At 45.0% G+C, this 22,204-nt stretch overlaps 2 protein-coding genes across 9 annotated transcripts; one reads left to right on the forward strand and one right to left on the reverse strand.

Annotated features, from left to right (window-relative positions):
• Window positions 1-1,099: 1,099 nt before the first annotated feature.
• LOC137861081 (uncharacterized) lies at window positions 1,100-11,351 on the reverse strand. Of its 7 annotated transcripts, XM_068692181.1 has the most exons (8): window positions 11,333-11,351; window positions 8,799-8,829; window positions 8,302-8,592; window positions 6,923-7,210; window positions 5,433-5,732; window positions 4,783-4,905; window positions 3,429-3,509; window positions 1,100-2,333 (listed from the first exon to the last, which is right to left on the reverse strand). In XM_068692181.1, the coding sequence occupies exons 3-8, from the start codon at window positions 8,480-8,482 to the stop codon at window positions 1,930-1,932; spliced, it is 1,377 nt and encodes a 458-aa protein (XP_068548282.1). In that variant the 5' UTR covers window positions 8,483-8,592; window positions 8,799-8,829; window positions 11,333-11,351; the 3' UTR covers window positions 1,100-1,929. The 7 variants fall into 7 exon arrangements, with proteins under 7 accessions (XP_068548282.1, XP_068548255.1, XP_068548246.1 ...); XM_068692154.1 differs by lacking the exon at window positions 11,333-11,351 and having other exon boundaries at window positions 3,429-3,506; window positions 4,783-4,857; window positions 8,799-9,027; XM_068692145.1 differs by lacking the exon at window positions 11,333-11,351 and having other exon boundaries at window positions 4,783-4,857; window positions 8,799-9,027.
• A 6,823-nt stretch (window positions 11,352-18,174) lies between these two features.
• On the forward strand, window positions 18,175-21,909 carry LOC137861105 (zinc finger protein 501-like). 2 transcript variants are annotated; one of them, XM_068692194.1, is made up of 3 exons: window positions 18,175-18,495; window positions 19,395-19,493; window positions 20,077-21,909. In XM_068692194.1, the coding sequence occupies exons 2-3, from the start codon at window positions 19,433-19,435 to the stop codon at window positions 20,994-20,996; spliced, it is 981 nt and encodes a 326-aa protein (XP_068548295.1). In that variant the 5' UTR covers window positions 18,175-18,495; window positions 19,395-19,432; the 3' UTR covers window positions 20,997-21,909. The 2 variants fall into 2 exon arrangements, with proteins under 2 accessions (XP_068548295.1, XP_068548298.1); XM_068692197.1 differs by having other exon boundaries at window positions 19,398-19,493.
• Window positions 21,910-22,204: the final 295 nt, after the last annotated feature.

Genomic DNA, 22,204 nt, shown 5'->3' on the forward strand with positions numbered 1-22,204 from the left:
CCCTTTGCAAACCACCACAGATTAGACATTACGGCGAAAAAGGCTGGAGCACATTGTTGACTTTTTTCTGCATACTTCCAACTTCAGGAGCCAGTCAAGCTGAGATGACAGCTTGAGATTCCAACTGCAGCTTATAATAGGCTGTGCACCACAGAACTTGGTCTCCATAAGACGTGGTGCTTCAGAATGACATCCCCAGTGGCGACGTCACTTGGAAAGTTCCTCCAAAATATTCCCTGTGTTGCGTGCTAGGTGGCACTGCCTTTACAGAGCCGTTTCCCTGAGGACCAGATCTGGGGACCAGTGGAGGGGCAGGTGCCGATCTGTGCTCTTTCGTGACCAGCGATAGGATATTCAAGGCACCAAGCCTGTCGGAGTTTAAGAAGTGTTTGGACTGTGCTCTTAGTCATATGGTCTGAATTTTTGGGTAGATCTGTGTGGTGCCAGGAGTTGGACTCAATGATCCTTGTGGGTCCCTTCTAACTCAGGATATTCTATGATCATATCATTCTATAATAATCTGAGTCACTTTCTTGGTCTTCTATCAGCATCCATCAGGAATTTAAAGAGGACTTACACCATCAAGACTCAAACTCACACCATAGACTGGAAAGCAAACCTCAGGTTTTGAACCAAGTGTTTGCTCTGATATGCCTGAATGCGAGCTAGCAGGTGAGCCTCTTGAAAAAAAAATAATAATCTATCACCTCCTTTCTGAACACAGTAGGAAGGGTAAGAGTTGTAAAGACAGGCATTTATCCTTATAGCTGTAAAATTCAATTGGAAAACTGCACTCATTTGTGAGAAACCCAGGTGAAGAAAGATGTGGAAAGATTGGGTGCACTCTCCACAGCAAAGTGAGAACGACCTTCCCAGAACAAGACAAAGAGGGCTTGTTCTGCTTCCCAAGGAAGGGCGGTGAGGAAGTGGGACTGTAATCATGATCATGTCTTTGCTGAAAAGAGACACCACAAAATTATCTGTTTACTCTAGGGTTAGAATATGAAGTTGTAGATACTGTCCACACACAGGGCATTCGGATGTACTTAGTCACATTATATGAACAATCCCAGTTCAAAGCAATACTCAGCAACAGCTCTTCAGTTATAAGAGAAAATACTTTTATTCGGCATTCCATAAGGAAAGATATTTCATGAAACCTACAAGCAGCACCTTATAGCTGTAATACAAAAAACATTCACAAAAATTACTACACGCCATTTGAAATTCAATTTAATACAGGTATTGAAGAAAGCACATCTAATTGCCGTTAATGAACAGCCTTGTTAATTACAGATATGGCTATACCCCTTTGCTAGCAATGTTCTGGTTTCTCTGCATTCCTTTTTTCCTTCTAAAAAAAAAAAAAAAAAATAGTTCCTTAATGTGCTGTCTAGCAAACACTACAGTGAAATCACATCCAAGTCTACTGAGTTACACTGCACCTTTCGTATCATCATACATCAGATGAAGGCTTGGCAAGCTGCCCACGTCCAACAAGCTGTTAGGGTGTTCATCCTCTTCCCTGTGCATTTACACAGGTGCATGGACCACACAACAAATGGGGACTGAGGTCTGGGCCTGACATGGCCTCCGGACATCCCCAAGGTCCTGCTTTTCTTCAGTGGGGCCTTTTAACAGAAGCAAAGAGGCAGAGGCTCGCCTCAACTCCTCTCACAGTTAGTTACCATGCCTCTTCTCCAAGGAGTTTCTAAGGGGTCCTCCTGGAAGACCTTCAGAAGCACAAAGGGTAGAGAAGGGCTTATCCCTGGAAAACAAGCTAATCCCCAGAGACACTTCTCTTCAGGCTTCTACCAATTCTTCTAAGCATGTGAAGCAGCAGATTCATCTGAGCAACAGCAGAACTGCAATGTTAGCTCAAAGCCAGCTGAGAGAGAAGGGAAGAATCCAAACCTCAGTCCAATACTGTTAACATGTTTCCTGGCAAATCTGATAGTAAGAACTCAATTCCAAATCTCCAGGCTTGTCCTCTGCGTACCCTGTTCTGATTGAAGCATACATAGTGGGTTTGCTTCTTTCACTGCATTTCCAGGATGCTTTGCACCTTGAAGATGCATGGTATGCATTGTCCTTAACAACACAGTCTTTGTCTTTCGAGTCCTCAAACCCTGGAAGAGGGAACTCCTCAGATTCTGCAGGAGCACTGTCAATCACCGGGGGAGCGGGATAATCAACATCGGGTGGAATGCGGTCCTCAAATGCTGGATGGATGCTGTTCTCAACGCTGGGGACACCACACACTTCGTGAACTGAAGTAGGAGGCTCTGCAGCTTTCCTGCCTTTCCGCTCTGGCAACTTGGGTCTTTCTTCAGCTGGAGGAAAAAGTCAGTTGAACAGAAATCTCCTCAATGCCAACAACTAGACAAGGCAGTGAAGATAACACAGGAAGGAGACAGGGCCGCAAGTGGCAAAGGCTGGCACTGGTGGTAGAAGCAGTCAAAGAACACATGTGAACAGGACTGCCTTAAATTAAAGGCTGTCTCACTGATTTTCTTTACATGAGTTGTAACCAAGTGGCCAGCTGCCAGCAGAGACACCATGACACTCCAAGCTAGAGCTCACAGTGCACGCTCCCTTGCAGCTTCACAGGGGCACCCACAAGCACAGACTGACCCCACCGCAGGGGACTCTGCTACCTGGACAGGTAAGGGCCTTGGGACACCACAGTCCTGCTGCCTTCCTGGGGTGCCTACTCCCCTCGCCCTGCAAACAAACCCTGGCTCAGGTTGTACCTCTGCTTTCTGATGGCACAGGCCCCAGCTCTGGACTTTCTCACACCCAGCGATGACAGATGGAGAACACCCAGAATATCCCAGTCATGCCTGAGGCAGCAACATGCAAATGGATCTTTCCCTCCATACTGAGCTAGTGGGAGCAGGACTGCTGGCCAACAGCAAATTGGAAGGATCGCTGCAGTTAAGACAGGAGAGAAACCTGCCCCAACATGATCTAAACAAGCCCCTCTGCCCAAAAAGTGTCATGCCTAACAAATGTGCAGAGCAAGTGGAAGAACAGGCGAAAGCACCAGCAGTCCCCATGCAGTGAGGAGCTACCAAGATCCACAAGTTTGCACAGCGTTAAAGAGAACACAGCCCACTACGCTGGGCAGAAGAAGGATCTGAGATTGCAGAAACAACTCATTATCTAGATAGTTTTTCATTATCTGCATAGTCTTAGTGCAGCACACATGTAATTATCCTAGTATTAATGCTGTCGGCAGCTCAAAGTGCTGTCTTTGGATCTTTCAAATTTCAGATGTTTTTATGTTAGAAAAAGTTCCCCTTGATTACAGTACTCTGCTTGCATAAGACAATCATGCCTCATGAACCCAAACTCAGACAAGCCACATCACACTCTTAGATCCCTGTCTGTGACCCATAGGAAGGCACATAATGAAACATACTCACCATTTTCAGACCGTTCTCGTTGCTCAGGATAGTCTCTATCATCTCTTAGTCTCAAGCTTGAATGCTGTAGGACTGGCACTGCTAACCAGGAGTTAAACCAAGTCAATTGAAAAGCAGACAAATATACCTGAAGCATTTGCAGAAAGCTGTCAAAGAATTCATAGTCTGCATATAGCTCAATTCCCTATATCTTATCACTTAGTAGAGATTAGAGGATAAGAGGAAATTCTTCACTCAAAGGGTGGTAAAGTACTGGAACAGGTTGCCCAGAGAGGTGTTCAAGACCAGGTTAGTTGAGGCCCTGAACAACCTGGTCTAGTGGGTGGTGTCCCTGCCCATGGCAGGGTGTTGGAACTGGGTGATGTTTAAGGTCCCTTCCAACACAAGCCATGTTATGATTCTGAGAAGTCCTCCCCCTCTGTTCAGCTTTTAAGCCTTTCAAGTAACTACCTACCCCTTCCTACCAGACAGGACAAACTACCTTATGTCTTCATTACCTATGTGGTGGACCAACTTTGCATTTCAACTGCAAAGCACTGCGGGGCAATAACCAACTGCTTCTTGTCAGAAGACCACCCTTTTCCACCCTCTCCTACCATTAGGCATTGCAGCAGGGAAAGGAGATTCTCCATCCCATCTTGCCCACATTTGGGGGTGAGCTACTCAGAACCAAGAAAACAAAAAATCTTCAGGTAGAGGTAAAAACTCACACATGCCTCAGAGCTAACAGGGACATGGAGCAGCAATCAGCTTCATCCATACTGTGCAACACTGCCAGGCACTTGGGAAGGTGGCCTTGGTTTCAGCCCCAGCTCACCGGCTCAGGAGGAAACATGGGTCCCTCCCCTTGCCTGCACTCACCAACTCTGTGCTCCCAGAAGTGACCAAACCCAGGGGAGTTCAGCAGGGCACAAGTCCCACAAGCAGAGATATGAGGCCCTATCCTACCAGTCAATGTCCCACCACAGGAAAAATAAATAAATAAATAATAACACAGCTCTCAGCAGACCACACACCACACAAACAGGAGAACGGCACCTGCCACAACCTCCTAAAGCCTTGCCACAAATCCACCCTGCAGACACAGGACCAGCCTGGACACTCTCAGCACCGGACCTTGGCAAGCAGGGCTGAAAATCCTCCCATCAGTGTGGAAAGGCCTCAGGCGGTCAGTCCCTACAGCAGAGCCATGTGCTGTCACCAGCACTGACAGCGATGTAACGCTTCAGCCTGCTCCTCTGAACCAAACTCACACCAAAACCCACAGTCAGATATCTCCTGAATGCAGAGAACTGGATCTATGCATCAATTACTATTTAAATAGGCTATTTAGGTTTTGAAGGAGATTTCTTACCTGTCCTGTGCCCAGGCTTCTGAAAACCCCTTATCAGTGCAACCAGTAAAATAGTAACTATAACAGCTGCCGATGCTATGAGAACATAGAGAGAAGGATTTCTTCCAAGTGTGTCCTTTTGCTCTACAATTAAAATTTAGTTGTCAAAACATTTACAGTACAGCAGGTTGAAGCTACACCATTAGCTTTTGTGATCTTAATCATTTTTCTTATGTCCTGTGAGTACAATATCAGAAAGCTGACTTCTAAAATTAGAGGTTGTCCTACTGACTTTCCTTAAGTGATCTGCAACCAAGCGGTCGCTTTTCACAAGGCGTATACAGGACACTCTAATCCAAGGCATTAGGACAGACCTCAGCCAACCTGCCACCAGCTGCTCTTTGTCTTATGCCACCAACTGAGAAATTGATAAGGTGTAGTGGTAATAATAGCTGGCAAAAGAACGCCCAGCTTTACCCAGCAAGGCTTACCCCAGGAAGTCTGTGCTTCATCTCTCTGCTAATTACATGACTGCTCGTGCATTTGGGGCCGTCTCTTACATAATCCAGTAGGTAATCCAGTACCCAATCTCTTACATAACCCAATACACAGACAGGTTTCTGTCTCTAGTCTGGACTCAAGAAAGCTTTTCATTTTTTAGCAATACTCACCAACATTCACATTAGTGATGCCTTCGTACACAACTCTGCCATCTTTGTCTTTCACTTCTATAGAATACCTGCCACGGTCACTTGTCTCAATCTTGTCTAGTCTAAGGCTGTGACTAGACACAATCTCAGACCTGTTAATGTATTCTCCATGGTACCAAAACCAAGAGCCATTTGTCCAAGCCACTTCCGTGTTTTCCTTTTTCCAGACTACCTGGAAGAAGTGTTCCGGCATCATCTCTGTTAGATTCAGGAATATGGATCCACCCATAAATTCTGTGATATCTTGAAGTATTTCCACTTCTGAGGGGAGAAAAACATCAGCTCATAACTACAGGATTTTATATGCCGTACAGCAACCACAAGCAGGAATATTGCTCACATTTCTTGTTAAGTGAAAGTGTGCTTTGCTATAATTGATGTATCAGCCCAAAATCAATACACAGAAATTTGTTCTGAGACTGCTCTGATAACTTAACTTGTAACCAGGTAGTTTCTTTTCCATTTTACTAATGCTTCTTCCCCACCATCCACTCCTTCCCGACAAGGGAGAAAGATAGTAAACAAAGGGTGCTGGAAAGTGCTGGATAGTCCAGCAAGGGTTGGAAAGCAAAGGGAACATGAGGAAGTACATATGGAATCAGAGCTTGAGCACACCGTCACAAAGACAGGCATGCCTCCCTTCAGGATTTGGTTTTACATCACACCCAAGAGCCAGGTCTCCTGCGCTTTGGAAAAGGCTTGAAATGCAGTAGGACTTCCCAAAATTATCATCTGAAAAGCTGGTCTGAACGTGACAAGAACCACCCTCAGGCACATGACTGTCCCAAGCACTCACTCCAGACATTAACCTGTGCATATAGGTACCCTCTCCCCACAGGCAAACTGTTCTGTGGCACAGGACTCACAAGCAGGGATAGGGGCCTGGCTTCTTGTTACAAGATGCAATTTGAGGTTGATACAAACATGAGGTAAACCACAGGAATGTGAACCCTGCTTGGACCCTCTCCCAATTCAATATTTAGTGGAGATTGCTTGCACTTCTACTTTTCTTCATACTGGCATACTTCTCTTCATATGCTGGCTCAGAGGGAAAGTGACTGATCTTGGGCCACCATTTTGTTGAATTTTATGAACTAAGACACCTTTGGAAAACAGGGTCTGGAAAAGGAAACTTGCCAGAGTAGCATACACCATCTACATGTTATTTTCAGAACTTGCCATAGAAATAAGTGCATCTCCTTTCTCTGCTAACCCCATCCAACCTACACATTTAGACTTGAATCCTACAACACAACTACACTCAGAGAAGAGAAAGGAAGGGAAGAAATTTGCAAATGTTTTTCCGGATATTTCATTTGTTGACAACATGCATCATTTGGGAAAAGACTCCTCTAATCATTTTGTAACCCAAAGTGAGGCATGCAAACACAGAAAGGACACCTTCTGGAAATACATACATTAACACACGTGTATAGCATGCTCAGACTTACTCTTCAGTTCCAGGTGAAAAATCTGATGCAAATGCAAGCCATCCTGATCATACACTTCTGCTACATACTCTCCCTGATCTCTCCATTCCGTGGGGCAAAGACTTAGGCTGCCGTTGTAGAACACATGGGCCCTCTTGCAGTAGACATCTAAGGGGTTCACCGATTTCCTTCTGATCTGAGCAACTCGCTGTCCGTCTTTCTTCCAGATGGCATGGTTGTACCCAGCTGACTGCAGGCAGGCCAGGGGAAAAGCAACGCAGTCACCTACAACCCCTCTGACAAGGTATCCTGTTGAAATACGTGCACGTGAATATTGACTTCAGGGAGATACAGGATATCCCATACTTCTGCTTTTTGAAATCTTTTACTACCTCGGAAGCATTTCCACACTGGCTTACAAGTAATCTAGCAGGATCTGCATGCCAACACAGCTTACTTTGAAGAAAAGGCAAATAATGAATTAAGTCCCTGAACAGTTCCCTAAGAACCCTAAGAAAGTCCAATGCCTCATCATGCTGAGGAAGCAGTTTACTTGGATTAGATTTAAGAAGGGAGAATCCTACAGGGAGGTCACAAGGCATACCAAGAGTGTATTATGAATCGGCATCCGTCATATATATTAATGCCTAGGGACACATCTAGAATATTGTCTTTGACACTGACCAAAACCCAGAGTATGTTTTCACAGTTTCTCTACAAAATTGGATCCTGGCATTTACAACAGCTGCTGTGTCAGAAGTAAACGGAAACAATAAGCCTTATGTCTTTTGTCATAAGCGGAACTCAGCACGTCTAAGTTATAAAATTACTGTAATCTCTATGTCTGAATGAAAATAATTCCCATGCTAATGATAATTGCTTGTTTCCAAAAAGCTAATCACTTCTGGGCAAAGATTATTTTGCCCTGACAAGCAAGGATTTTGCTTATCTGTACTTAATTCTTTCATCCCCAAACTCTCAGATCAGTCAATATAGTACTAGAGCCAGAAGAAAAATAAATAAATAAATAAATATCTTCAGAATGGAGCATCTAATTTATGCAACCCAAAGTAACAACTGCCGTGCAGCAGTAAGCAGAGGGTGGTGTTGACAACATGGAAAGCAGGAAAGCAGAACAGAGCAAAATCCCGACTAATCTTCTGTGTCTTGTCACCCCAAGGAACTGTAACATCTCAAGGATGCTCGGAAAAGGGAGAACAGTCCTAATCAGCATCTTGTAGGACCCTAAATCACCACATTATCCCACTATGGGTCACACGTAGTGAAGGCTAATGCCACTTTCAGGAAAACTCGCTGGACCAGCTCACTGTGCTATGTCAGAAGAGATTTCAAAATAACAATCTATTTTTTGTAAGGTTAAAGTGATAGCTTGCACCCACCATGTACATGTAACTGAAATGTCCTTTGGTGAACGCAGCGCTGGGAGCTGGTGCAGACCTTAGCTGTGTACTGTCCTGCATCCTCCTTCCCAACAACGCGGAGCCCCAGTGTCCCGTTACGAAAGACACGAAGCCACTGGCCGTACCCAGTGCTGCCATGTGTCCCCTGCTTTAAGGGCATGCCTCCCTTGTACCATCTGATGTGAGAAGGATGCTCCAACTGGACATAGCCAGGGTCAAAAATAACATAGTCGCATTCATTCCCATTTATCGTTGTCACATCACCGCCAGCTGAAAGTACAACACACAAAACAAGGTCATTGCAAAGAATTTTCTTTCAACATAATCCTCAAATATTGTCCTGATCCTGCAATTAACAAACCAAACCTCTAGGATCTCATCCACACCAAAACACATTTTCAATCACAGTTCAGTGTAAAAGCACGTAATGGCTACAGAATTAGGAATCAAATTAAAAATAAAAGTAAAAATCTTACCTCCAAGAATAATAAGTGCACACAATACAGCCTGGAAGGTGAAAATAGATAACATTTTAGAAATGATCGTTTCTTTGCTAGTATGTATACATTTCTGCATGAGCTTGTTCACCAAGAAATCATTAAATCCTACTAGCTTAGGTCACTAGTGAAGGATGTGACATGAAGCAGGTGAGGAGAAATGTTTAAAGGATGCTTTTATGCTAACCGCTTCCTTACTGAAAAATTCTCAGAAAAACAGAATAGCTACTTAAAAAAAAAACACACACACTGTGGTTTCAGCCTCTGTGTCAGAGACGCATCAGCTATGAACCTGTGGGTAACCTTCCCTTCTTCCCTTTTTTCTTTCTCTTTTTTTCATCATGCCACAATTGCTATCAGACTCCTTTTCACAGCAAAGTCCATCAAAAATGTGTTTGCCATTTCTACTGTGTGAAGAATCTTAGAGCAAATCATGACGTGGAGGTCAGCTGGATTGCAGCTGGGACAGAGTTAATTTTCTTCTTAGTAGCTGGTATGGTGCTTTGTTTTGGATTTAGGATGTGCCTGTTGATAACACAACCATGTTTCAGGTTTTTTTTAGCAGTGTGTACAAAAGACCAAGACTATTTCTGCTCCTGGTGCTGCCCTGGCAGTAAGGAGGCTGGGAGTGCAGCAGGATCTGGGAGGCGGCACAGCCAGGACAGCTGGCCAAGCTGCCCAAAAGGATGTCCCATGCCATACAGTGTTCTGATCAACCCTAAAACGAGGGAGTTGACTGTGGGGGCAGCTACTGCTTGAGGACTGGCTGGGCATCCGTCATCTGGTGCTGAGCAATTACATTGTGCATTGCTTTATTCTGAGTAATCTTTTCTTCTTTTCTTCTTTTCTTTTCTTTTCTTTTCTTTTCTTTTCTTTTCTTTTCTTTTCTTTTCTTTTCTTTTCTTTTCTTTTCTTTTCTTTTCTTTTCTTTTCTTTTTCCTTTCTTTTTTTTTCCTTGCCTTTTCTTTCCTATTGAACTGTCTATCTCAATCCACAAGTTTTACTTTCCCCACCCCAATTCTCTCCCCCATCCCACTGGGTGGGAAGTGAGCAAGCAGCTCTGTGGTGCTTTGCTGCCAGAGTCAGGTTAAACCACAACAGGTGCATAGTTTTATTATCACAAGTGTAAGGACGTAAAAACCAAACCAAACCAAACCAAAACAAAAAAACACTTATCAGTTATCTGCAATACTGGAAACATTTATGTGAAATAGTGTCACACTACCCAGCAACCCAAAATAGCGTCACACATCCCGTTCAGCTTCCAGTTTTGCATGAATGTGCACATGACACTAATAAAGTGAGCCATGGGAGATGATGCAAAGTGCTTCTTGATAGGCCAAAGGAACTTCTGCAAGTCTCCAGAGAGGTCTGTGGTGCCAACACATCTGTCAGCTGAGTAGTCAGCTCAGCAAGTGAATTTATTTCTGGAGTGCACACCATCTGATTTCTCGTTCTCAAGTCATAAATTAGGGTGAATTTGCCTTTGCAGTGCAGGCACGGCACCACGACTGCAATTTGTGCACTAAATTATTGATTGAACTTATCTTTGCAGTCTCCAGGTTGCCCCAGAAATGACTGTTTCCACTTGAACAAGAAAGAAGCAAAACTGCACCTAGGGCAGAGCTGCATCGGAGGCCCAAGATGAACAACAAAATGGGCAGTATTTCTGGGGAGGAAAGCATGTTGCCTCTCTTTCTGCTTATGAAGCAATGCCTCATATCTGAGCAGAGCAAGTACAGGGCCATAGAAAGGCATGCATCTGAGAGCCAGAAGATGAAACGAATGTCAGCTGACTAGCACTGACAATCCAGAATAAGAGCTTATGTGGTTCACACTCATATAGAAAATGAGGGACAGCCAAAGCATGCGTCCTAAAGACCACAGCCCAACTAAAAACGCATGCCGCCATACAGGTAATCAGCTACTTCCGCTATGTAAACTTGAGCAGAGAGTCTGTATAACCTTCACTGCCACCTTCTTCACTGGATGTGTGTTCAACCACAAAATATGGCTTTGTGGATCATTTTACTGCCTTGTTTCAGCAAATGCAAACACTGTGGAAACTATGGCACTCTGAAGACTTAAGAAGCTATGAATGCACATTCAGAAGAAAAGTTCTTTTCTTCTGAATATACCTGTACTGCAAAGTAGTTTCTTTCAACACAAAAGCATTCAAACCCATAGTAAGAAACAAGCACAAAAAGCCACCAAATACAAGTCTAAACAGTCCTGTTCCAGCTCAGAAATATAAATGAACAGGGTGATTTAATGAAGCCAGAGAGGTAGCCATAGGTCTGTCGGTGCCATGGGAAGCCATCATTAAGCTTCAAAAGCCCTAGGAAGGAGAGCAGCTACACCAACAATTAGCATCCTTCACCATAACGAAGGTGAACAACATGCTGCTTCAGATGCATCCCCCCATTATCAATCTTGGCACGGTAGTCTACGCCTGGACCAGCTAAATGAGCTCCACAAATGGTGCAGGCCCAAAAGGCATCCATCCAACCTACTGTCTATTTGCTGGTGATGGCACAGGTGCTCTTCCTTCCTGCCATTCTAAACCGGTGATGTTCCCTGTTAGTTGGAAGAAGGGCAGCATGTTTATCAGGTGGTCAGTAATTCATTGGGTCTTTACACAGCCAAAAATTGTAGCAAGACTTACTAAATAGTGGTAGTCAACTTTTTAGATGTAGATTCATGCCAGGCTCAAAGTGGAAAGGTGTTGGCTTGCACCTTTAGTCACATTGGTCTGATTAACTTCAGTGTGCCCTTCACAATTCTCATGCTATATGAAGAGCTATGTGCACACGTGTGTATGTGCATGTGTCCATGTGCAGCTAGACCTGAGGTTTTTTTGTTTTAAGCTTTGCCTGGCTTGTTCAGCCCTCAGGCAGTCATCATAAATAGAAAAGGCTAACAGAAACCAGCTGAGTGACTCCAGCTCACCTCTGACAGGCTTGCATACAGAGCCTTCCCTGGATACTAGCCTCCAGCATTCTCATAATCACCTCAAATGCTACAAAAAGTCTCCTTTGCTAATCGCTTCTTCTCAGAGCCCACTCACAGACCACTGAAGCCCAAATAATTTGCATACCATTACCTTCAGGCAGATAAGGCATGTGTGTGCAATTTTGGGTACGCAGTTTCTCTTGTAACTTGTGAAGTAATCAATTCCAGCTGAAATTACGCTGCCACGGGACCCGAGGCTGCTATCTTTTACTTTGCATAACACAATTACCCTGATGAGGGCTTCAAAATACATATTTAAACAAATAATCACGTTAATATAATTCATTTCCTGTACCAGCCTTCACCTAAAATTAAATAATTCAACACCATGCCGCCTGAGGGAAGAAACAGTGAAAGACTGCCCCCTCCTGTACACAAATGTGTAATTCTCTGGATAGTTGAAAGCAAAAATCTAGCTTTCTTAGCATACCTTGGAATATTGATGCAATTGGAAAATGAAATCATGTATATATATACACATATAAAAAGACATAATAGTTAAAACTGTACAAAGAAGTTTCTGACACTGTTTTTGACAAACATAAAATAATGAGAGCACTGACTCACTGGTCAACTATGTACAATTCCCAAATAGTCCTGGCTATTGAAAACACATAAACAAAAGCCAAGCTTCAGCAATACAAGACTCAAAACACTATGTAGTGCCTAACCTATGTTTTTTTTTTCCTTGAGTGTATTTCCTCTACGTCACGTAACCAAGCCTTTTTTCTTCCCCCAGACTGAAGTGTCACTGGAGACTGCATTATCCTTCTTGCAGTCCGAAACACCTCAAAAGCATGAAGAACAGCATCAGGCATTTTAGGGGCAATTCCCCTTGTCGGCATGAAGTCCTTCCCACAGACCCCACCTTCGCACCTTAATTACAACAGTAGCGCTGTTTACGGACCTGGAAAACCCAGAGAGTAAGAAAAACGTGTTTAACCATAATGCAAGCTCTACCTGAAGCAGCCACCCTTTGCCTAAGCCCCCTCAGGGTCCTCCCCCACCAGGTCAGGGCCCTCGAGCCCACCCAACCCTGGCAAGCACTCGCAGGTGCTGCCCAAATGCTAAGGATTGGGGGGGTTGGGGTTAGCTGTGAAGAAATGTCTTTTTAGTCTTTTTTGGTGAGATATGTTGTTCTTTCACCTGGCTGACTGGTGCTTTATAACAGTTCCTTGGAAATTGACTTGGGGCAGCCATGAAACGGGGCTAAAGTGATGAAATGAGACCTTGGAGAGCACTGTACTACCACAGCGAAGCATCGCCTGCCACCAGCGCAGGAAAGGGAGCCTTCCTTTCCTCTGGAACAGGGAAATGGCATGCACAGGGAAGTAAGATGATTCAGACTGTTTAATGAGCAAACTACCTAAACTGGGTGTCTTCTAAAGACAAAACACCATTCAGAACCCGTAGGAAGACTCCATGTAGTTTCTTTGGCCCTACTTGGTTTTGTAAGAGCATTGCCAAACCAATAAATCTAGGTAACGGGCAATGAAGTAATCAGCAACTGAGATAAAGTGACTCCTTTAGCACACAAGTTTTATTGGGTAAACAAGCTTTCACCAGTCCATTGGCCATCTGTCTCAGTAGTCCTGGGAGCCTGAGGATTTTCTCCAATGAATTCATGCAGAGATTTACATAGTTGTGTTTGCTTTTTCTTTGTTCTAGTCCTGTCATATAATTTTTCCATTTACATGACGCTCAGAATGCCTCTGCTTGTACAGTGGTTGATTTTCTTCCCTCAGATATTACCTTCCCTTCTACATTTTTTTTTTGATTGGTTAGTTGTGGGTTTTTTGTTTGGTTGGTTGATTTGGTTTTCCCTATATCTCTTCCTGTTTTACTTAAGGAGTCCTAAAATTACTATACAGTGGCAGCTACCCTGTTTGGCTAAGGTAGGAACCAGTCACAGGTTGCTTATGCTAACCATCATTCACAGCTACAGATTGCTGGTCTACAAGACTGTACCTGGGCAAACCCCCAGTCACTATTTTGCTTTACAGGGTGTTTAAACACCAAGTCTCCTCAGCTATAGGTCACTTGCTGAATTATGCAGTGCATCTCATATGTATGTAATTGGCCAAACACATTCAAGTTACTGATTTCTTCAAAAAGGAGGTGTTAACTATTGCAAACAAAGTAAGACCTTAAAAATAACAGATGCATGGACATGAACTTTTTTTTTTTTTAATTCCTATTTGGAAAATCTGTAAATTATTCAGCAAATTAGGCACACTTGAACCAAACCTAGCAAGAAGTTTGTTACAACAATGGGTTGCTGCTATTCCTGGGCAGCCCTGACCCAATATGTATTATGAGCATGTCTGATATATAACAGCTTTGATGGTCATTTTAGTCCCAGTTGGTCACAGGTGTCCTTGAAGCTTCTAGCAGAAAGTTCTCTCTGCATTCAGGACTGCTAGCAGATTTGATTCAATGCAACATGCTTAAAGCAGCAGTTACTACCCAGACACAATACGAATACTTCGACCTGGAATCCTTCCAGATAACTGGCACGTATTGTAGGCTAAAGAATGTATGTCTTTGAAACACAATTAAGCTGCTCTGAAATACTAAAATATGGAACATGATACAATGATGCTGCTACGGTTTGGAAGTTCGCTGGCTTGTTTATTTGTGGGCATATGCCTAGATTCAGGTACTTGCATTTTTGCACTAATAAAGCAATTGCTTGCTTTCCATTTTTTTAATCAATTTGGTAGTAGTTTGCTTCCTGCCTTTTTTTTTTTTTTTTTTTTTTCTCCCGTGAAATGTAACATGGATGTAATGGAGACATACAGATATTCAGATACTGATTGGATGTGATCCTGGGCAGCCTTCTTTAGGAGGCTCTGCTTGAGGAAGAGGCTGCACTAGATGATCTCCAGGGGTGTCTTCCAACTTCAGCCGTTTGGATATTCTGTAATTCCCATGTCAGAAACATCTGGGGCGGAGGGGGGGGAAATGCTTTTGTACTTCAAATCCAAACCAGGGGATATCATTATCCTCTTGGAAGGCACTACACTTAACTTTTTGCAGCGTAAACAAGCAATCTTACCTAAGCTGTGGAAAATTGCATGTGTCACTGGTTTAAAGCTAAAATACTTACAGGAGCGTTTTCTGTCAAATGAAGAAGAAGACAGCAAACTGCTCTCATTGTTTATTTCTCTTTTAGCAGCTGTGCAGAATGTCAGTGCTCTACATATGAGTGATTAATGTATCACTCTGCACAGAAAGCTCTTTCAGTGCAGGTGAAAGTGGTTGATCAATAGGTAAGTTCAAGAAACAATCTTCAGTGTGCAGCCACGATCTTTCAAATGTCTTTAAAACTTTCCTCCATTCTATTCAGATGGCAGTTTAGCTGATTGTAAAATAATTATTATAAAGACTGTTGGGTAGATACGGTATTCTTCAAAATCCAGAGAATGGTAACACCAAAGGTTAGCTAGAGCTAGCAGCAAAGTGGAAAAATGGTTATTCCCCCATGTAGTGCTTCTCCTTTTCTACTGTAATTCTCATTAGGGTTTTTATATTGTTTTGCTCCAATGAATTCTTCATTAGACATGGGGTTTGGGTCATTTCAGCTGTTGAAGTGCTGTTCGCTTTTTTAACAAGAAAAAAAGTACTTTTAACACTAAATGCATACATGTAGAACCTTTTAAAGCTGCTATATCAGCTTTATCAAAACAAAAAGAGGTACTTCCAAATCTGAAGCTCAAAATCACTGAACAGTAAAGTTGTTCTGAAGTAGTAAAAAAATGGAGACAAGGCTTGACATGGTGGTGCATCTGAACTCATACAACTACTTTGAAATGCAAGAACTTTTTTGAGAGCATATGTCCAGTTTCAGGCAGTTATATTTAAGAGTGACCTAGTAAATGCCAGTTTACCATTTTTATCAACCTGGAGATGCTTTGCTTCTTTTTATATTCCTTGAAATATGATTGCATTACCTATTTTGAGTACTTCATTGCTTTATGCATTTTTAAAACAGCTAAACTTTCCTGGGAGGATTTATCCCAAACTACCAACTTGTAATTAATGAACGGTCTGCAGGATGATATATGTATTGTATCATGTAATTGCTTATATCTTGCTCTTGGAATCACAGAAATGTCGATTGGAAGAGTCCTCCAGAGTCCAACCTCCTGCTCAAAGCAGAGCTATCACCAGCACCAGATCCGGTCAGCCACGGCTTTGTCAGGTTTGAAAAAACCCCAAGAATGAGATCCAGCAACCTCTTTAAGGTAGCCTGTTCCTCTCATCCACTACCCTCAAAATGAAGATTTTCTCAATATCCAGCCTAAATTTTTCAAAATTTTTCAAATTTTGTTTTATCATCTCCCACTAAGCTGGCATTTTCGGGGCAATTCCCCTTGTAGGCAAAGCCCACTTTGCTTCCACTGCCTTTATACATCCTTTCAAGTAGTTGTTCAAGCATCTTTGCTAGAGCAAACAGCACCAGCTCCCTCAGTGTCTGCTCACTCTTTGTGTGACCTAGGCTCCTAACCACCTCAGGAGCCCTTGCCAGTTCTTCCACATCCTTTTTGAAGGAAGGTCCATCCTTTCTGAAGGGCCCAAAACTGGACACAGTATTACAGTTGTGGCCTTAGCAGCTCTGAACAGAGAGGGATGATAACCTCCCAATCTGCCAGCCATGCTTTTCTGGATGTAGCCCAGTAAGCAGGTTGCCTGAATTGAGCATACTGAGCCGTATTCTGCTTGGCGTAGGACCTTGGTGCAGATCCTCTTCAGCACAGCTCTTACTCAAGCAGCCAGCTCCCAACCTGTGCTAATGCACATCCTCTGACATGCATGAGGAACTTTGCCCTTCTCCTTGGTAAACTACGTCAGGTTTGTTGGCCCAATTCTTGAGTTTCTCAGGTTTCCTTGGAACTGAATCTTTGATGTATGAATATCTCAGCTCCCACTCCATTTCAGTATCACCTGCTAACTGGCCATGGATGCGTTCTTTCTCATCACCCAAGTTCCTCATTAAAAAAAAAAAAAGTCATTACTAACCACCGGCTGTTATGGGTCATGAATTAGACATTAAAACGTTGGCTGAGCCTGGAGGACCAGTAAGTTTTCAGCCTCTCAGTTTCCAAAGCAGATGCAGTAACCCATCAGAAGCCTTATTAGAAACAAGGTATATTACATCCCCTGTTCTCTTTTCATCCCTATCACCAGCCATGTCTTGATGGGGATCAGGGTGGTCAGTTGGGGATTGTCCACAGTAGATCCACTCTGAGGTTTTCCAATCACCTCTTTTTCAATATGTATTTGGAAATGAATTTAGCAGTTTTCTTCACTGATGCCTGAGCCTACAGTGTCCCCTCCTATCAGTGTCAAAGCCATGGGCAGTACTTTAGCTTCATGTTCAGGACTACTTTCCTCTCTCTGTTGTCTCTATGCATTTGTACTTTGACGGTGAACATATTGGTCCTCTACCCTCCATATTTCTAAGCAGATGTGCTGTGCTGCAAACATGACTGGGATGCAGCAATGCGCCTGACAGTCGTACTGTTTTACAAACTGATGGGCTATGTTTTCCCTTTCATTCTATTTCGGTATTCCCAGCTTATTTTGTTGATGGCCATTTCTCCATCTGTTTGGACCCAGAGAAATCACAGACTGCAAGCCTAACGAGCCCATATCAGACAGACTTCTCCAACAGCAAGTCTTTAATGCAAATTGACGCTTAAACCTAACAAACAAAGCCTCCGCGTGACAAAACAACCTTTCTCATTTCACTCTTAATTGCAATTCCCATATTGTTTAGGGCACACAGTCACTGAGGTTTCTGACTAACTCAAATCGCTTTTGTGCCTTGCTAACAATCGCTTTAAGTGAAAAGGAAACCTGAGTGGCTTTGGGGGTGTTTTTTATGCTTTGTTTCTAGGAAAGAGTCCCAGATTCCTTGAAAACCGCTCGTTCCTGTGCTGAGCCCGCCAGCCTTTGTGCACCACCACGAAGCACACGCTGTGTATTGGGGCGTTTTAGCTCCCAAAAAAGCTGGGTAGTTTTCTGTAGGATGACACTGGAGCAGTGTGGCAGCGGTCCAGGCCCACGGTAAGGCAGCAGGGAAGCCCAAATGTCACCACAGCGAGCAAACAAAGGCACCATGGCACGAAAGAGGGCTCCCCTCACACCCCTGAGACCCGGCCACCTCCTCCCACAGCCGCCCCCCGCAAGCCCCCCTCGGCCTGAGCTCCTGCCTGCCTCGGGGCGGGGGGGGGGTGGAGGGGCAGGGCTGGGAGTCGCCCCCCGCTACCCCCATCGTGCCGGCCCCAAAACAGCCAGGCTCGGCCCTGCTGGGCCCGGCTGCTCCGCCCAGGAAGCGGCGCCCTTTGGCCGCGGAGCAGGAAGCGGCAGCCGCCGGCAGCGGGGCCGGCGCCGGGCGCCCTGCAGGTAGGCAGGGCTCGGTGTGGGGAGGGGGGCTCCCATCGCACCGACACGAAGCCAGCATGCCCCGGGGTGAGCAGCGCCGGGGGGGCAGGCGGCAGGAGCCCGAGGAGCCCGAGGAGCTGGAGGGATGGAGCGCCACGCTGCCCTGGTGCCCGCAGGCTGCACAGACACGGACACAGCCACAGACAGCCACAGCTACAGGAGGGCTGCGGGGCTGAGCGGCCGGAGGATGAATGTCCGCCTGCAAGTGGCCGAGGTAAAGAAAATAAGTCATTGGACCCAACCATAAAATCTGCTGTTGTGATATGTGCTGTTACTGTACTAAAGTCAAGGACCCCAGAATGGCATGGCCGGAGGTCCGGATCAGACACTCTTCCCACCTCATTTTAGCAAAGCCATGAATGTTGCATCCAGTAACCTCCCAAACCTACATGCACAGGTGTTCGTACTGCCTTGGTTTTCACCTTCAAACAGTAACACCAAGGATGTGTTCCTGCCAGTAACAGAAGGGAACTAACTCTTCCTTCTGCTCTGTCCACTTGCTTTGAGTTGGCTTGTGCCATCAACCTGTCGCAGCAGCTTCTTGGTAGTGGTAAAGTCCTGAGGGCTGTAAGGCTGCAGATAGCCCTACCTTGGAACAGCTTGAAATGATGTGTCTGCAGGGGTAGTCCCCTTTGGCATTCAGGGAATATTTAAAGCAGGAACTCAGGTTATTCTAACTTCTAAGGTTTCTTTTTTGCACATCTGTTTTTTGTTGTTTTCTTTCTTCAGGGTTCTAGTTCAAGAAGTCTCAGTTGTCTCCTTGATTCTGGCATTATCTAATCCCTTATTAACAATTACCTTTCGGTAAATAACTGCTAGTGATGAAGTGGACCACAATGAGGCGCCATCACTGCATGGTGTTTACACCAGAGCCCGACTGTCCAGTTAGCCAATTGCATCTGGAGCTTGAATAGTTGTCCAGAGGTGTATTTTTCCTTTGGCTCAGCCATAAGTAAACAAGAAGGATTGGTAGCTTGAAGCACAGTTCAGGGAATATGTTCCTGAAGTGATGCCTGTTCCCATATTCAGCAGGCGCAGTAGATTTTAAGGTATATTCTGTGATGCACTCTTGCTGAATATTCAACTAAGTTTAATTTTGTTTGCTTTTGTAAGAAGGATTCCTGATTGCTGAACCTGACATAAATGCCCAGATGGACCAAGGAGAAGATCAAGATCATGAAGATCATGAGGTGCTGGAAGAGATGCATATGGGTGAGAAATAAAGCAGATAAGTTTACAAACAGAGCAAGCAAATTGTTCTTTGAGCTTCCTCAAAGTTATTTAAGCTGCTTCATTTCATCCATCTCATCCTGAAATCTTCTCCTTCCTCCCCAGGGCAGGCAGACCACCTGCCCTTGTCAGTGTACTGTTAAAAATACGTATGAGAAGACATAGTATTAAGACAAAATATGAAGGTTTCCCAGGGGCAAGGAAAGACCCATTACTGGAAGTGTTCAAAGCCAAGCTGGATGGGGCCTTGGCCAGTGTGATCTAGTGGGTGGCATCCCTGCCTATGGCTGGGGGGTTGGAGATGGATGATTTTTAAGGTCCCTTCCAACCCAGGCTATTCCATGATTCTATCAAACACCTATAGCATCCTGCTGTTTGTGGCACACATGCTCTGTGTCGCATGGTGAGGCTATGCTCCTATGGCTAGATTTTGCTTTGCTCCCAGCCCTTCCCTTTACTGCTTCTCCTACACAGCGCAGGCCAGGCTCCCTGGGAGAAGAGCTTGCCCATTCTCTGCCATGCCATCTCCAAGCAATTATCACAATTACCTGTGCATTTTTTCCAGGTGGTGAGGTAGATCCCCTTCGCAACCACTTTGCAAGCACAGATCAGCAGGACGTGTTGGCAGTGGGGTCCAGAGGAGGAGAGCAACAGTTGGGTGATGGCCACGGAAGTCAGCGCGGCTCCTCAGAGGCACAGCGAGGTGACTATAGGCCGGCAGAGGAGGCTAAGCTGCCTTGCTCTGCCATCAGCCTGGTAAAAAGACAAGAGAGAGGGGTGGCAGCAGCCTCACGGCGAGCCCACCGCGCAGAGCGGCCCACCATCTGCTCCGAGTGTGGCAAGGGCTTCAGCCGGAGCATCCACCTCATCCAGCACCAGCGCATGCACACCGGGGAGCGCCCATTCCTGTGCGGGGAGTGCGGCAAGGGTTTCAGCCAAAGCTCCCACCTCATCCAGCACCGGCGGGTCCACACGGGCCAGAAGCCTTACACCTGCACGGAGTGTGGAAAGAGCTTCAGCCAGAGCTCCAACCTCCTGAAGCACCAGCGCATCCACACCGGGCTCAAACCCTACGTGTGCAGTGAGTGCGGGAAGATCTTCAGCGACAGCTCCACCTGCATCAAGCACCAGCGCATGCACACAGGCGAGCGGCCCTACAAGTGCCCAGCCTGCGGGAAATGCTTCAGCCAACACTCCCACCTGCTCCAGCACCAGCGAGCCCACGATGGTGTCCGGCCTTACTCCTGCGGGCAGTGTGGCAAATGTTTCGGGCAGAGCTCTGACCTCATTAATCACGCTCGGACCCACACGGGTGAGAAGCCTTACAAATGTAGCCAGTGTGGCCGGGGCTTCAGCGGCAACTCCAACCTCATCAAGCACACCCGCATCCACACAGGCGAGCAGCCGTACCGCTGCACCCAGTGTGGGGAATGCTTTCGTTTCCAGCCCCAGCTGGTGCGCCACCAGAAACACCACACAGAGTAGTTGGCCCTGGGGACCATGGGCAGCAGCTACGTGGTGCTGTGAAGACACCTGGACACCTCACGTGGGGCATGGATTTGGGGGGAGGGAGCCCTCAGAGACCGTCCCCTTTTCTTCTGGGCAGGCCTGCTTGTGAGCACTGCCCATGCGCACAAGAAAAGAGGGAAGCCACTGCCAAATGAACTCGTGCACATTCACTGCAGCGAGGTGGCTGTTCCCAGCCCCTCTTTCAGGGACAAGGAAAAAAAAAAAGGTGCTTACGGTATGGTACGTTCAAGGCCAAGAGGGGAGAACACAATCGTTCCAAGGATCAGTGCCTTCTGCTTTTTTTTTTTCTATGGGGTGTGATTTTTGCCTTGGTAAAAACCAGCTGAAATCTGTTTTCTCTGCAAGCTGCCAGGATTTTGCCCTTGGGCTAAGGGCACAGCCTTACATGATTGCTCCCCTTAGAATCCACATCTCCCACTTGGCAGTTTTCATGGTTTTAGGTGGTGTTAGCAGCTATTTATTTTAAACCCCCACAACGCTGCCTATGTTGTAGGCCCAGCTGATACTCTGAGGAGGCCCTGTCTATGGGATTGTGTTTTTGCTGGGTTGTATGGTTGTTAAATTGACAGTCCCAGAAATCGTGCTGCTGTTTGACAGCTTAATCCTCAGCAGCAATTAAGTAAATTAACATCCTATTAGGTATTTCTCCCAGGTTCTTGTTTAGGCGCTCTTGTGGGTGGCACTTTATGAATGTTTTTATAAGGCTTTTAAAAGTATTTAGGATGACTTTTTCAATTGTGATCTTCTAATTGTCAGTTGATGAAAAGGAAGAGAATGATGTTAATGATGTTTGAAAAATAAGCTATGTCAAACTGACTTTATATTAAATGTTAAACATTTTTTCTTGCATAAAACTTTTTAACTCAAAGACCATTTGTGAGCTGTTAATGATTACAAAGAGGTGACTATGACCTGGATTTCTAGAATTTCTGTGCATTTCTGCAAGCGGTTTTGATGTCATCTTTAGTATTGACTTTCTAAGGAAAATGGGGGAGGCAGAATTCTGAGAAAGCAGAATGAGCTGACCTCTAAAGAGATGATCTTCACTTCGAGGAGGAAAATACTACTACTGGGAATCTGTCTTTAAAAGGAATTCTAGCTCAGACGACCACTTGGTACGGGGGAGGAGAGAACTGGCAGTAATAACAAAGATGTTAATATCT

The sequence above is a fragment of the Anas acuta genome, chromosome 1 (genome assembly GCF_963932015.1).
Source record: "Anas acuta chromosome 1, bAnaAcu1.1, whole genome shotgun sequence".
Lineage (NCBI taxonomy): Eukaryota > Metazoa > Chordata > Aves > Anseriformes > Anatidae > Anas > Anas acuta.